The 16,862-nt window shown below is 45.1% G+C and overlaps 1 protein-coding gene across 1 annotated transcript; it reads left to right on the top strand.

The window, feature by feature from the left end:
- Nucleotides 1-2: 2 nt before the first annotated feature.
- On the top strand, nucleotides 3-7,413 carry LOC117135443 (DE-cadherin). Its single transcript, XM_033295620.1, has 2 exons — nucleotides 3-1,344; nucleotides 2,556-7,413. Exons 1-2 carry the CDS (start codon nucleotides 718-720, stop codon nucleotides 6,450-6,452), a joined length of 4,524 nt encoding a protein of 1,507 aa, XP_033151511.1. The 5' UTR covers nucleotides 3-717; the 3' UTR covers nucleotides 6,453-7,413.
- The last annotated feature ends 9,449 nt before the right edge of the window (nucleotides 7,414-16,862 follow it).

Genomic DNA, 16,862 nt, shown 5'->3' with positions numbered 1-16,862 from the left:
AATGTGTTTTTGCTTTTGAATTGAGCGGTTGTGTCGCGCGTCGATCGCAGTTTCAAAATCGGTGTGGCTCCGCAGCTTCGTTGCAAGCCGACAATAAAAGCGATCGAAGTGAAGGAAAATTCGTTTTGCGATCTTTTTATTTAAAATAATTCGCCAGAGTGTACAAGTTCACATTGAAATACCATCGAAAAGTGCCTTTTTACCAAAAGTCGTTGGTAACACACATACCAACGCAACGAACCGAACCACACGCACACAAATGCGCGCGCTTGGCGGTGTGCGTGTAACCACTTTTTTACCTGGTCTTACCTGTTTGCGGAGCGAAAGAGAGGAGGCAACAGAAACGGAGAAAGAGAGTGCCCAAGCGGACGAGTGAAAGATAAAAGTGAACGAAATATCAGCCAGAGCAGCTGCACCGAAATCGGAATAAGTCAGTTTACAATCTGGGCGCGCACTGTACGAGTTCGATTCGATTGATAATTATTGAGCGGTTGCCATGAAAATGCAGTCCAAACAAACGGTACACTGAGAGAAACGAAACAAGAAGAAGAGTGCAAATAGAATAGAATAGAAAAGAAGTAGAAATAGAAGTGGGCAACACAAACAAAAGTAAAAGGTGTGTGAGTGAAATAATACTGGGTGATTCACGAAGAAGTGCTCAAAAGTGTTGCGGTTGAAAAAAAGAGAGTCTGCGATGGCGGATCGCCGCTAGAGAGTATGTCCACCAGTGTCCAACGAATGTCCAGAAGCCACCACTGCATCAATATGTCGGCGACCCCGCAGGCCGGCCACCTAAATCCCGCCCAGCAACAGACGCACCAGCAGCACAAGCGAAAATGCCGCGACCTTGGCAGGCGACTAATCCCCGCGAGACTCCTCCTGGGCGTTATCGTGGCCATCAGCCTTCTGTCACCCGCCCTCGCACTTCACTCGCCGCCGGACAAAAACTTTTCCGGCGACAATCGTAAGCCCGCCTTCAAGAACTGCGCCGGATACGCTCCTAAGGTTAAGGAGGAGCAGCCCGAAAACACCTACGTGCTCACCGTAGAGGCCGTCGACCCTGATCCCGACCAGGTCATTCGATACAGCATCGTCCAGTCGCCGTTCGAGCGACCCAAGTTCTTTATCAATCCCAGCACGGGCGTAATCTTCACCACCCACACATTCGATCGTGACGAGCCGATCCACGAGAAGTTCGTCTTCGTCACCGTCCAGGCCACGGATAATGGTCTGCCCCCACTGGACGACGTTTGCACCTTCAACGTTACCATCGAGGACATCAACGACAATGCACCCGCCTTCAACAAGGCGCGCTACGATGAGTCCATGTCGGAAAATGCCCAGGTGAGTTTCCTGGCCCACTGAGTTGAGTTCGAGTTGGCCCACTCTATCCACCACCGCTTGCCAAACTCGCGGACCCCGGATTACTGCGGTTTGGCCAAGCTGGTGAATTGGTACTAGAGTGATGTCATTCTTTCTGTCTTGCCCCCCATCTGATGTCATGTACCTAACTCAATTGTCACCTAAACTCGCTATATAGTTTCTCTTTTCGCTGTGGTGTAGTAGAAATCTCTTTTACCCAAAAACACATTAAAATAAAGTTATCTTGTTAAGCAAGATGCAAAAAAATTCTTTGTTAGCTGAGGGAGATAGGTTTCTGTAGCACAGCTTGTTATATTGGTTTATTAGATTGAATACTCATGTTTTTTGACTACTGGAATTTATGGATCACTGGCATCAAAAGATTTGCCCTCCGCCCACCTGGTCATTCCAATAGACTGAGGCTCCCACTGTCCCACGTCCTACGGTGTTAATTAAACACTTGGCCAGTTCATGGGCGCGCACATCTTCTTGGGCGGAACTAGTTTTCGCTTGGCGTAGGAGGGCGACCACTTGGAGACGGGTTTTGGGTTCATTGCTCGCCCGGTTCGATACAGAAAACCTTGAAACCCTTTCCAACGCCTTTTCTTTTACGCCATTTCCATGTTTGCGACCAGAAAAACTTGTCGTACCACAAAACAGTGGTAGAAAACTAAATGTAGCTAAGTACTTGTAATGGCGTGCATTAGTTTTACCACAACAATATCTTAGTACCGCAATAGAGAGCCATTTTAGGTAAATACTACAATTAGTTAAATTATTATAATTTTATTAGGCTTCTTAGATAAGAAGAAACAAGTTCTGATATTCTGAGGATCTCCAGGAGCATCTCTTAATTGTAATCAATCTCGGAAAGCCTTTTTACTTTGTAGTTAAGGGATAGTACAGCAGATAGTTATCGTATATTTGTTATTTTCCCCGATTTCCTCTTCATATCCACAACAAACGCAGCTATTTTTACCAAAGCTTTGTCAGCAGAGAAGCTTTTCTGCGAAAAGGTTTCAGTTCTAATTAGGCCTTCGCCCAGGTTGCATAGAAAAAAGGAGATTGAGGAAACTAGAGCGGGGTCATGTGCTTGCTCCTGGTTTGGGCAAACTTGCAGGAAAGTTGTGTGGACGGAAGTAAACCAGAAACCCCCAAATATCCGTGGCTTTATCTTTACCTTCTACTTGCAGCCCGACGCGGTGGTGATGACTATCAGCGCCAGTGACTTCGACGATGGCAACAACAGTTTGGTCGAGTACGAGATTCTGCGGGAGCGCGACTTCCAGTACTTCAAGATTGACAAGGAGTCGGGTATTATCTACCTGAAACGACCGATTGACAAGCGACCCGGCCAATCGTACGCTATAATTGTGCGGGCATATAACGTGGTGCCAGATCCGCCGCAGGATGCGCAAATCGAAGTGCGCATCCGGGTGGTGGAGTCTTCAATTAAGCCGCCATCATTCGTGAATCCGATCGATACGCCCATTTACCTGAAGGAGAATCTCAAAAACTTCACACATCCGATCGCCACGTTACGAGCCGTTTCCAATATGCCGGACAAGCCGGAGGTAATCTTCGAACTGAACACCGGCCGCACGGAGCAGACAAACAGCAAGAACACATTCGTGTTCAATCAGATCGGCAATGAGGTGACCATTAGCCTGGGCAAGACTCTGGACTACGAGGCCATCACGGACTACACCCTCACCATGATTGTGCGGAATACACACGAACTGGGCACAGAACATCAGATCAAGATTCAGGTGGAGGATGTCAACGATAACATCCCCTACTACACTGAGGTCAAATCGGGCACTATCCTGGAGAACGAACCACCCGGCACGCCTGTTATGCAGGTGCGTGCCTTCGACATGGACGGCACCTCGGCCAATAATATTGTGTCATTCGAGCTGGCCGACAATCGGGAGTACTTCACCATCGACCCCAATACCGGTAACATTACCGCACTGACGACATTTGATCGCGAGGAACGCGATTTCTACAACGTAAAGGTTATTGCCAGCGACAATTCGCCATCGAGTCTGTTTGATAATGGAGAGCCGAACCGTGGCCACCAAGTGTTCCGCATCTCCATTGGAGACAAGAACGACCACAAGCCGCACTTCCAGCAGGATAAATATTTGGCAGAAAGACTGCTCGAGGATGCCAATACGAATACCGAGGTCATTGAGGTAAAGGCGGAGGACGAGGATAACGCATCCCAGATCCTGTACAGCATTGAGAGCGGTAACGTGGGTGATGCCTTCAAGATTGGCCTCAAGACCGGCAAAATCACGGTCAACCAGAAGTTGGACTACGAAACGATTACGGAGTACGAGCTGAAGGTGCGGGCCTTCGATGGAATCTACGACGACTACACTACAGTGGTTATCAAAATTGAAGACGTGAACGACAACCCACCGGTGTTCAAGCAGGACTACAGCGTCACCATTCTGGAGGAGACCACATATGACGACTGCATCCTCACTGTCGAAGCCTACGATCCGGACATCAAGGATCGCAACGCAGATCAGCATATCGTCTATTCGATTCACCAGAACGATGGAAACCGATGGACCATTGACAACAGTGGCTGCCTACGTTTGGTCAAGACGCTGGACCGCGATCCGCCCAACGGTCACAAGAACTGGCAGGTTTTGATCAAGGCCAATGATGAGGATGGAGTAGGAACCACGGTCAGCACAGTGAAAGAGGTCACTGTCACGTTGAAGGACATCAACGACAACGCTCCGTTCCTGATCAACGAAATGCCTGTCTACTGGCAGGAGAACCGCAATCCCGGCCATGTTGTGCAACTGCAGGCCAACGACTACGACGACACTCCGGGGGCAGGTAACTTCACCTTCGGCATTGACAGCGAAGCCACTCCGGACATCAAGACCAAGTTCAGCATGGATGGAGACTATTTGCACGCCAACGTCCAGTTTGATCGGGAGGCTCAAAAGGAGTACTTCATCCCCATCCGCATCAGTGATTCTGGCGTTCCGCGACAAAGTGCCGTAAGCATCCTGCACCTGGTGATCGGGGATGTCAACGACAATGCCATGAGCGAGGGATCGTCGCGCATCTTCATTTACAATTACAAGGGAGAAGCGCCGGAAACCGATATTGGTCGCGTGTTCGTAGATGATCTGGATGACTGGGACTTGGATGACAAGTACTTTGAATGGAAGGACCTTCCTCACGATCAGTTCAGGCTTAATCCCAGCACGGGTATGATCACCATGCTGGTTCACACCGCCGAGGGAGAGTACGACCTGTCGTTCGTAGTGACCGAGGACTCCATGTTCGTGCCCCGTCACTCCGTAGATGCATATGTCACCGTGGTGGTCCGCGAGCTGCCCGAGGAGGCAGTGGACAAGAGCGGCAGCATCCGATTCATCAACGTAACCAAGGAGGAGTTTATCAGTGTGCCGCGCGACTTCCAGTCACCGGATGCCCTTTCCCTAAAGGATCGCCTGCAGCTCTCGCTCTCCAAGCTTTTCAATACGTCGGTTTCCAACGTGGACGTGTTCACTGTGCTCCAAAACGAGAATCATACGCTCGATGTGCGCTTCTCTGCCCACGGCTCACCCTACTACGCTCCGGAGAAACTAAATGGAATAGTGGCACAGAATCAGCAGCGTTTGGAGAACGAACTAGACCTGCAGATGCTGATGGTGAACATTGACGAGTGTCTGATCGAGAAGTTCAAGTGCGAGGAATCGTGCACCAATGAGCTGCACAAGAGCTCGGTGCCATACATGATCTACTCGAATACCACATCGTTCGTGGGCGTGAATGCCTTCGTTCAAGCGCAATGCGTATGCGAGGCTCCTTTAATGAGGCGCTGTCTAAACGGAGGATCTCCGCGGTACGGAGAGAACGACGTGTGCGACTGCATAGACGGATTCACCGGTCCCCACTGCGAACTCGTCTCCGTGGCATTCTACGGCTCCGGGTATGCCTTCTACGAGCCCATTGCCGCCTGCAACAACACCAAGATTAGCTTGGAGATCACGCCCCAGATCGACCAGGGCCTGATCATGTACCTGGGACCACTTAACTTCAATCCGCTGCTGGCCATTTCTGATTTCCTAGCTCTGGAATTGGACAATGGCTATCCGGTACTGACTGTGGACTACGGATCAGGCGCCATTCGCATCCGCCATCAGCACATCAAGATGGTGGCCGACCGCAGCTACCAACTGGACATTATCCTGCAGCGTACCAGCATTGAGATGACTGTGGACAATTGCCGGCTGTCCACCTGCCAGACACTGGGCGCCCCAATTGGCCCCAATGAGTTCCTCAATGTGAACGCACCGCTGCAGTTGGGCGGCACTCCGGTGGATCTGGAGCAACTTGGACGCCAGCTTAATTGGACGCACGTTCCCAACCAGAAGGGTTTCTTCGGTTGCATTCGCAACCTGACGATTAACGAGCAGACTTACAACTTGGGAATGCCCTCCGTGTTCCGGAACATCGACAGCGGTTGCCAGCAGTCCGTGGCCGTGGCGTTCAGTTTTGGAATTGATAGAAACTTCATCATCGCGATCATTGTATGCCTCGCGCTACTGCTGATCATCCTGTTGGCAGTGGTGGTGCAGAAGAAGCAGAAGAACGGCTGGCACGAAAAGGACATCGACGACATTCGCGAAACGATCATCAACTACGAGGACGAGGGTGGCGGCGAGCGGGACACGGACTATGATCTGAATGTCCTGCGCACCCAGCCCTTCTACGAGGAGAAGCTGTACAAAGATCCTCATGCGTTACAGGGGAACATGCGTGACCCCAACGATATACCCGACATCGCCGACTTCCTGGGCGACAAGAAGGAGAACTGCGACCGGGATGTGGGCGCCACAACCGTGGACGATGTGCGGCACTACGCGTACGAGGGTGACGGCAACTCCGATGGCAGCCTCTCCAGTCTGGCGTCCTGCACCGACGACGGCGATCTCAACTTCGACTACCTGTCCAACTTTGGACCGCGCTTCCGCAAACTGGCCGACATGTACGGCGAGGAGCCCTCAGACACAGACTCCAACGTGGACGACGACCAGGGCTGGCGCATCTAGGAATCTTCGCCAGCCGCGGTATGATGACGTAGAAATTGAAAAGACTTTTTATATGCTAAGAGTTGTACGGATGTTGATAGTGTCGGGACAAGGCGCCGGCCTAGCCGGCTCCAAAGTCGATTCAGAGATATATACCCATATATATGGGTAAACTATATATTATATATATACATATATATTTTTATGGAGGAATATTGCAAGGGCCCTGGGGAAGACGTTTTTGTTGTTTGTTGTGTAAATGCAAAAAGTGATCTTGATCTTACGTAAACGAACTATTTAAACTAAAGCAAACACTAATATAGCCAAGCAACTGCGAACAAACAGCAAATTTGTGCAGAACTGTTAATGCTTCGATTCCACACATTTAGGGGAACACAAATGGGGTAGAAATAAAATCGAAATATAAATTAAAATGTCCAGAAAACGAAATATTCCTAGAAGCGAATCCCGAAATCAGTATGCATTTTTCGTTGCATAAGACTTCATAATACCAACACTAGTTATTAGCTTATTTTATAACCTAAATATGTTAGTTGAAAATGCATTACAAAACATAGTATGAGCAATCATATCGCATTAGGGCCCCAACAAGACAGATCTTCAATTAGCATTCGTTAAAACTTCCGACCCAAAACAAATTAACACAAAATCAAAGGGGCACTACATTTGATAAGACAAGTCGGTATTTCTAATCTAACTCTTCGATCTTAATTTATATAGAGCTGCAAACCCTATCAATATTTGTATAAGTTCTTAGGGTTGTCTTCTAGTACATGTATAAACTAGTTTAACCTAATTTAAACTTATCGAATCGAGGGAGACGCAAACTCTTCCTGTAATTGCGAACGAAACACGCGTGCATCTATATCCATGTTATATTAGAGCGGATATAATATATATAAATATAAATATAGAGACATATGTGTAAGTGAAAATGTTCAATAAATCAATGCGATATGTATTTTTGTAAGTCTTTTCCCGTAGACACTAAGACTCAATTAAGCCGTAAGGGGACATTTTTTACATGCCAAGGCGAACCAATCATAGAAAAGTTGAGATACTTTATTTATATATAGTACATATTAATTAATTGTATAATTTACAACAAACGAAAGAGCCACACAAACACACAACAATTGTGTTAAAATAAAAAATATAATAAAATCGAATACATTTCTGTGTTGATCATTTAACGATCGAGATAACCGTTTGAGGAAGTGCGTCCGTCCAGTGATCTGGAATGCGCTTTGTTCGATTGGAGGAGGTGCCACATAGAACCAGACGTATCTCAAAGCCAGCAAGCCCCGTTCCCTGGATTTTATTAGAAGCAATGAAAATGTACACAAGTGCTCGAGTTAGCTATGTTTGCTCATCGCCAGACTAAGCCACATACATATGTACTGTGGGTATATAGGCACCTATGTATACATAGATGGTAAGTCATTGACTGAGAGGCGTCGGCGAGCGCTACTGTAAACTGTAAGCGGAGGAAAAGCGTCATTATCTTATCAGCGGAAAGTAGGTTACGCTTGCCTTTGGATTCGTTCGGTTTCAACAAAATCGATTGCGGCACAAGTCAATGAACAAAATTGGAGCGGTTCAATTCGTAAATGGACGGCGAGTGGTAAAGAAAATGTGTATTCGTTGCAGCAGGTGCATTTGGATTCCCCCCACAGCTGCAATTGTACGAGTATCTGTGTGTGGATCGCTGCGGCAGAGAACTTCATTAAGATTTGCATGGCTGATATGTCAAGGCAGCCGAGGGTATCTGTTAGATACGACTTTGGGCCAGATGAATGTGTTGCAGCTGCCGTCTGGATGTCCTTTCAAGCTGGAGATTAATGGTGTGTATGTCTAGCTGCTTGATCTTATCCGAGGTGCAACCAAAATAAATCAAAACTTCTTACTGCTTGTGCTTGTTTTTTGAGCACAAAACTGTTTTTTGTATTCCAGGAATATTCAATTTCAATTGACTCTTCAAACATATCAACATTTTGAAAGCCAAAGAAACTTGAAGTGCCTTTCGCTTTAAGAGATGCGAAGGGATCGACATGTATAGATGTCGAGGGTCCATCAAATACTCAAATTTTGAATCAATTAAATGCAACCTCAACCATGAAGCACTTTGGTGAAACAAAAACCAAACATTTCGTGGTATCAAATTGTTCCCATTGCGGAAATGCCCAACTGACAAAAAAATCGATCTGACGACGACAGATGTCTTTTCAATTTTCGTCTTAAGTTCCAGCTGAAAAAAAGAAACGAGCAGCAAAAATTTGTGCCGGACATGCCGACGTGAGGTTTCACCGGCAACATGTGGCTCTGGGACGAAGACCGAAGATCCAGAGGAAGCGCTGAGAACAGGCGAAAATCGGCAAGTAAAATGGTTGAGTAATCAAATAACCTCTTCTGGCTACCTGCGCAGCTGCAGCTGCCAACGCACTCCTCAGGTGTGTATGGGCCCGATTCTTTGTCATGGCATGGTATGGCCCCTGGGATGTTTGGCCAGTGGATTAACATAGCGGGGAAAGGGCATCAACGAAATCCCGGGAAGGTGAGGTGGTCGGAAGAACCCAAGCCAAGGCAAGATGAGAGAGCAAAGACTTGACTACCTGGGCTCACCTCACCACACGCACACGCAGATACAAATATTCCCGCGTTCGGATACAGATACAGGTACTGAGATAACTCACCTTGACGCCAACGCCGCCGCACAAAGATACATAGATACTCACCCATACCTGGGCAGATTTTAACGGAAAAATGAAAGCAAATCTTCGTTACGAACGCGGCTTGAGGAAAAACCAGTATTTCTGAAACGGCTCCGATCGAGGTGTGTATCTGTTGGATTCAAGTCTCTCCCAGGGCTTCTCTTTGGCTGCCCGGGTCGCGAAGTCTCTCTTTGAGTTCAAGTTCCATTCCCCAGTCTTCAAACTTCTTTGCAACCCAACTCGAACTTAAGACTGTTCTTCAGGTACAGAAATATCCACTGACCAAAAGGCTTTTACCTTGTTGCTTTTGGCAAAAACTTATTACAATGTAGGACTTATGGGAATATCTTATATCTTCAACATCTATAAAGTCAAGCATTTCTTAGCAGATCATTGAGTATCTTCCTAGAGATTATCATATTCAAATCACTCAACTCGAAATCTACTCAACTCAGCACAACTCTTTCTGTCACGCACGAATCGAACAACTCCCTCGTCGTTCTGCAGAAACAAAGACAGAAAAAGATACAGATACTTCCACAGCTACAGATGGATACGTATTGATGGGGCACGTCTTGGCGTTTTACTACCTGTTGATGGGGTAGATGCTGCTGCCAAGGTCTCGCTTTGATTAATTATGGTGGAACGGAGACGGAGTGGAGACGAGGTGGAGTAGCGACGAGCGAATGTCCACGGATGAACAGTCGAATGCAAGGCTGCCAAGATGCCTATTAACACTAGCTGACTATTCATCACAGTTTCAATTACCAGGCTGCCCAGACAGACGGTCTACATTGATTTGAATTATTGATGGGGGCATCGCTATAAACACTGGTATTATGCCCAGTTCATTACTCTCTGGAAGTGAATGTATGTTCGTATATGATTATTTAGCATTTGGCAGGCCTTACATACATTTTCAAGAAAAGATACTCGTCATTTCACACTTAAAAGTAAGTGCAAGAAGTTCTTAGTCCTTTATCCTTGAGTGGGGTCGTTTTTCACTCTTCAAAAAGTAATGTTTTTCACATGGTCTCCTAGTTTGTTATGACAAACATGTCCAACCAACTCCATACTTATAGGGTTTGAAAGAAGACTCCAACGTTTCCCTAGGGCCTGTTATTATCCAATTAATCCCTTTATGAAAATGCAATTTCTTTAAACCCAAGATAACTATAGCATATGCAACTTCTTCACATTTCCATTCTGACACTTTCTGTTTGCGAATTGGAATGGTTACCAGATGATCTGTAATTATTTGCAAATGAATTCCTCCCTCATCCGCTGGCAATTATTTTTCCGTGACCCCGGTGGTTTAGCTCTTTGACCATCGCCAGTAGAAGTTGTTTCCCTGGCGGTTCTCCTCCAATGAGCAGGAGGAGCAGCATGGAAACCCATGGGAAAATGGATCTGGGCGGAATATGCACTTATGCACCTACATGATATATGGCGACCGCAAGCGGTTTCCCCTTGGCCATCTTATCACCATGACGCCTTGTACGGCACTAATAACTCTATGAAGTCGGTGGTACGTGGCTTCTGTGCTAAAACGCTTATTAGTTGGCCAGCGATTCCTTCGCTCCACTCTCAGTATTGGAATGCATAGCAATGAGACTGGCCGTTCATAAAGGGAAATTTTCGAAAAGAAGACGATAAAATGCTGACCATCATCGGACGGGACGTGCCCGTTTGCCGACGATACTTTGCGATCATCGATGCCCGGCACGTACTGGCAGCCTGATTTGTGGCGATCAGCAGGGATCGGCAACACTCGTGGCAGAAATAACAGGCCGGGATTAGAGGAAGACATAACCACCGAAAAGCGATTCTCGCGGAATGCTGAAAAAATAGCAAACAAGGTGTGCAAATTCGCACTCTAGCGATTCTTTTTGCATGTCTGGTTCTTTCTACATATATGTACATACATATGCAGGTGCCTTGTCTCCATTACCCCCAATGCTTGAAAGCTGAAACACTTTGGAAAAATATTGCAATCAAAGCAGAAAATATGGTCTTAAACTAGTTTCGCCACGTTTTCGCTGAAATTGAGACCGGCACAAATGCTGGCCAAACAACAGTCTAAACAAAAAAAAAAAAGAAACCATCTGAAGTGAGCAAAACAACTTTAAACTGATGTATCAGCGAAATTCAGCAGAATTTGTTTGTTCAAGGATAAACCCATTTAATAAACTTAATTAAAATTCGCAAAGATCTCAGTGCTGATGCACACCCTATACTTTTATCAGCCTCCTAACCAAGGCCAACTATCAATTGCTGCCAATCTAATCGATTGGATTTTAGCTGCCAGCCCAACAAATCGAACATATTGTTCATAGTACCACATTCATTTGGAGTGACATAATATTTGGTGAAAACAAAGGCGGATCTCGGGATGAAACATATTGCATTTAACTACCAAAACACTACGAAATACACCAAATCACCAGAAACACAAAATGCTACCGGACTTAAGAAGAGTTGTGACTAAAATACATATTTTACCACAGGAGGGTGGCATTTTTGTTTTTGTGGTGGTGGTTGGAATAATGTACTGCCGGAAAAGTAAAGCAAAAACTACCAAACAAAACAAAGGGCAAAACTCGAATGGGGGAACACGGCGAACACAATAAAATTAAAATGAAACTTCGCTGGAAACCCTACAAGTGAAATATGACCCTAATACAACTGCCCGTTGGCGGGGGCAGGGAAACAACCCTCTCCTCCGCCAAAAATCCAGAGCAGGAATACCACAAACTGGGTCTCCAAATGGGACTCCGATCGAAGAGGGGATAGAGGCGACAGGAACAACCCCCAGTGCAGTGACAACAAAGGTGAATTGTCCAATGACAACTGCATGCTCGAGTTCGGATTGCTCGGTTTCCGATCCCAAATTGATAAGCCCCTTGAGCAGCGCATGAAATTTGGGGTCTACCCAACGGGAATGCATTCAGTTTGTTCACTTCGACATTCCAGCGACGAGCGGGTTGTGGCAAGCTATCTATTCTTGTTTGCAGATTGCACCAGATTGCTGTGTGCGCCAGATAGTGGATATCTTTTGTTTGTTCCCGACAATCGTTTGATATATGGCGCACTCGGCTCTTGAGCTTCCTCAAATCCAAAAGATACTTATTCACAAACAATTTTGCTCACTTATGCAGAAATGTCGCCGATGATCAGCCAAAAAAAGCACGTTCAGCGCAGACAAACGAAATCGGATATAAACTTAAATCTGCTGAAATATTCATGGAAACTATTCGACTTAGTTTTGAGACTTATGAATAATAAATGTATCTTTACTTCTAATATTCAGCAAAACTCGGATGGTAGGAGAATGATTTTGATGTATGAAAGTAAGAAAGTATCTTATAGATACACAAGTATCTCACGCAACGAACTTGTAAGAAAGTAACAGCAGTTATTGAATATAGACTAACATAGTTGCTTCTAAGATAAGAGTGTTTTAAAAACTATCTTGTAAAAAGAAGAAATTACATGTTCTAGCCATTTTCTCTATCTTTTAGCATTGCTGTACTGGCTTAAATGTACAATTCGACTAGCAGCGTGGAAATGGAGCAACAAGCTGCTGTCGGCGGCGGCGGGTCAGGCCAAGCCAACTTAAAGCCAAATAAAAAAGAGAAAAAACTACAAAAACGGCAGCAGGCAGTCGACTTTACCGATAAATCGACCGAAAAAGCAACGGCGAAGAAGGCATTGACACAAAAGTTTCGTTTTACGGGCAAAAAGGTGACGACGGGTGTCGAGTTGAGTGGCTTGCGGCTAAGGAAATGCAGGCCCAAAAGTGCAGTCCGTAGAAAGTGCAGCTAGCGATGCACTTTGGTGGAAAACCACCCCCACCATTTGTGGGGCAATTTGGGTAACGCGATAGGGAAATGGGATCGCCGGCTATGCGGCTTAATAAAGAAATCGGTGTAGCTAAATATTACAGCCCATAACTCATTTTTCAGCTCAAGCGAGCGGATATTTCAATTGTCCAAAACTCGGACCACACATCGTGAGAATTATCACCAAAGTGCCTGTCCTAATGCAGATCATAAAAAACCACTTCGAGCCAAACACAAGCGAACAAAAGAGGCAGTGGCATATGGATGGATGGCTTAGCAGCTCCGTAAGATGATAGCCGGAATCTTTGTCATTGCCGGGTAATGGTAACGCTCGTAAACACCCATGGGATTCGACGAGAGCAGTGCATTTGACAAATTAGTCGGTCAGTGGGGAATTTTAAGTGCAACAGGGCTAAATGCATGGGGCACATGCACATACATACATGGGCACATGCGTGCTGTCGATTCCCCCATTCACCTTGGATGTGCACCGCCATGTATCTATGTATCTGAGGTACATCATTCCAAACCTTAAGCTACCCAACTGCACAAATTGCTCTTACAGCTCGCTTTCGTAAGCCCCTCAATTGTTTCAGCTGATGTTGCTGTTGCAACTTGGCAACATGATGACGTTGGACAGAAACGCTGAATATTATTAATTGGATTTAACGCAACTTAGGCAACGGGTGCAGTGCGTATGGGTGCTTTGAAAAGCCTACAAAGTTGACATGCTAAATTGGTAAGAACCTATACAGAACAGAAGTCTAGGTGCCAACTTGTCAGACTGAAAAGAGTGATCTATTTCTAATTAATTTTTGAAGATTATAAAGTAAGGAACCTTCACATTTTAATATATATTTCAGAACTATGATAATACATAAAATTGCAAACTTATAGATACATATTTATTAGTTTAGTTTCAAAAGAGCAGCGTTTCTTAGAGTGCACTTGGCCAAAACGCTATGCTTTGCTGCAGTTGGGAAAACTTCAAGGTGCTGCTGCTGCATTGTTACCGCTTTTCATTATGCCAATAGACCGCTTAGCATTCGCACCTCTTTTTTTTGCGCTGCTGGGCATTTCTGCGTAAATTGCATTCTACGCAGCACTAATGCTCAGAACGAGGTCATTTGGTCGTTCTGGGATTACCTGAAAGTGCAATTGTCTATGGAAAATATGCTCGACGGTAGCTGTTCGTGCTTTTGAAGTCCGCCGTTGGTGTGATGATGGCCACTGGTAATTTGGAGGCGAACGTGCCGTCACAAAAAACCATCCAAAGTTGCCGAGCGGCGGCTTCAAAGCGATGGCCAAACTTGGAATCGCTGACACTGCATTTCCGGTGGCCAGTGACCAATGGACTGCCCCACTTCGCTTCCCTCTGCACGCATTTCATGGCTTTCGTGACGCAGACGCATTGTTGGACTAATTTCAATTACCTCAAACGGCTTTTAGGCAAATTAGAAACCTCTGTGACCGCAGATCACTTCGCCAGGGGGCAAACCATTGCCATTGAACCGGAAACAGCGAACTGATGCCCAAACAACGCTTCAAATTCGAAGCAAACAAAATAGAGAGATCGTTGTTCATGGGAGTGCGTTTTGTTAAAACAAATGAAGCGCGAAATTCAAACAAAACAAATGGATGTGGAGGAATTTGACGGAAAACACAAACACTCGAAATTCAAGCGTAAATGTTCTACAGTAGACATTGCCTAACTATTACTTTCGAAATGGGTAAAAATACGCTGATTTCAAAAAGAGTTATGTGGTATTTATTTGGTAATTGGTTTTAGGATGCAAAGATTAAGATATATTTATTCAAATTTCTAAATGTATCTAGGTATCTTTTGAGTTGTTGAGTAATTATTTACGCATAATGGGCGTTCTAAATAAGCTGAGGTAAACAAAAATGCCGGTCGATTCGATTTACCCGATCTGCCTTGCAAAATCTCTCATAAAACGAACAGAAATGAAGCGTATCCCCACTCGGTGAGAAAAACAGAATAGATTTTCCAATTGTTTACACTACAAGTACGTAAGGTGCCCCCATATGGTTGTGATTAGCTGGGAATGTGTTTGGTCAGGGGCCACATGCTGAATAATATCACATTTTATTAGATGCTCGCTGGCTACTTGTTTAACCAACTTTTTGTTATGCAAATCGAGTAGGTATGTATGCCCAACGGTGGGAAATTACCATAATATTGCTGTTAAACTGTACTCTACGTGTACTTTGTGGGTGTGGCACATCGGCATTGACAGGCATACAGGAAAAACCGAAAAGAAACTATTTTTGTGGCATGGAAAAATGTAGCCGAAAAAGGTCAATTACGCGACTTCCTCCACTTTCCCAGGCCCCGGGCATAGGGAATAGGGAAACCCATCAGAGCGAAGCGAACCCTGGTAGCCTCATCCTCACGCGACTCCGTTTTACACAGTCGAATGCACTTGCAACTCGCTAACAAATTATATTTTTACAATACACTTTTCGGGCCAAAGTCAACGCGGGGTTACTGCGAGCAGCTCTGTCATTATCACGATAAACAACTCGCTGAATCAACCTGGGGAGACCCAGGAGTTCAGACAGGGGAACAGGTGTCATCCGCTTTGCTGTTTAGCTGTAGATACACCTGTGCTGTTGCCATGGAATCGCACTTTGGTCGAAGTTCTAACTGAAAAGGGGTATTACAACCGAGTTTTGGCAAACAGATAGAAAAATATTATAATATGATAATATTTTTAAAAATGTATATAAATTTCCTATCCATATCGTTTTTATTTTTTCTGCAAGTACTAAGAAATTAAAAAAAATTAAGAAAAAGTTGGTAACTGATACTGCCATTTTTTGTATCTGTTTAGACCATAATGTACGGCTGCATTTCGCTCGAATTTCTTATTTTTTACCACCTGAACATCGTTAATTGTTAACGCCATTTGGGTAATTTGATCTATTTCGCGATGAAAGCTTTTTGCTGAATCATTTTCGAGTAAATTACACAACACAAAACAGAAGCTTGCAAAAATTGCTTGGCCAACTTTTCTTCTTTCCTACCATCGCATGATTATCGCTCCGCGTTGCCTGTCGAAACTTCCCGTGAATAATTAAGAAATTAGTCCATTATGTTGCCTGAGAGCAAAGCGGAGGAAGAAATTTAAATGAAATGCAAATGAAGATGTCTCGACCAAAGTTGAGAGTTGGTCTGCGTATAAGGCCAGAGTTTGTTTGGACGTGGATTCTTCCCACCGAACAAGTGGGTTTCATTGTCCACATTCACACGACCAGCAAGTGATCCATATTTATCTGTAGCCCACTGATTTTTGTTATCGATAGCCGAGAGTTATCGCCCATTTTGCTCTCTACGCAATGACATCATTTCTAAAAATAAAACTAATATAATATTTAACTTTTCCAGGTCTGAGAGTGTCACATCCACTTATGAAACCAAATCATATCTTATCTGCAGCTCTTTTTTTATCTGAACACACAGAGTGACGATAAGAGTGGCAACATCCAGAGCTGCATAGGTACCTACAGCATGGTGTCCACATCGGAGGCACTGCACCCACGGCAACCGCTCGTTGTCCACGGTTCGTTCAACTTCGGCCCAACCTCAACTGCGACTCCAAGTACTGGGCACATAAACACCATCGAACCGAGCAAAGCGACAATAGAACGCGAGGCCAGCTAGAAAACATAAAAGCACCAAAACGATAAAGACTTGACGGTTAAATTCAAATATTAGAGGGAGAACTTACCCTCAAGTCGAAGTCTGTAATACTCTTTCAGATTAGGCCAAATATTTGTAAAACTTGAATTTGCTTTTACTTAATCTAAATTGCAATTCTTGCTAGCAAGCATGC

Source organism: Drosophila mauritiana, chromosome 2R (assembly GCF_004382145.1).
Source record: "Drosophila mauritiana strain mau12 chromosome 2R, ASM438214v1, whole genome shotgun sequence".
In the NCBI taxonomy this organism is placed as follows: domain Eukaryota; kingdom Metazoa; phylum Arthropoda; class Insecta; order Diptera; family Drosophilidae; genus Drosophila; species Drosophila mauritiana.
Note: the sequence above shows the minus strand (reverse complement) of the source record. Positions and strands in the feature narration are given on the sequence as shown.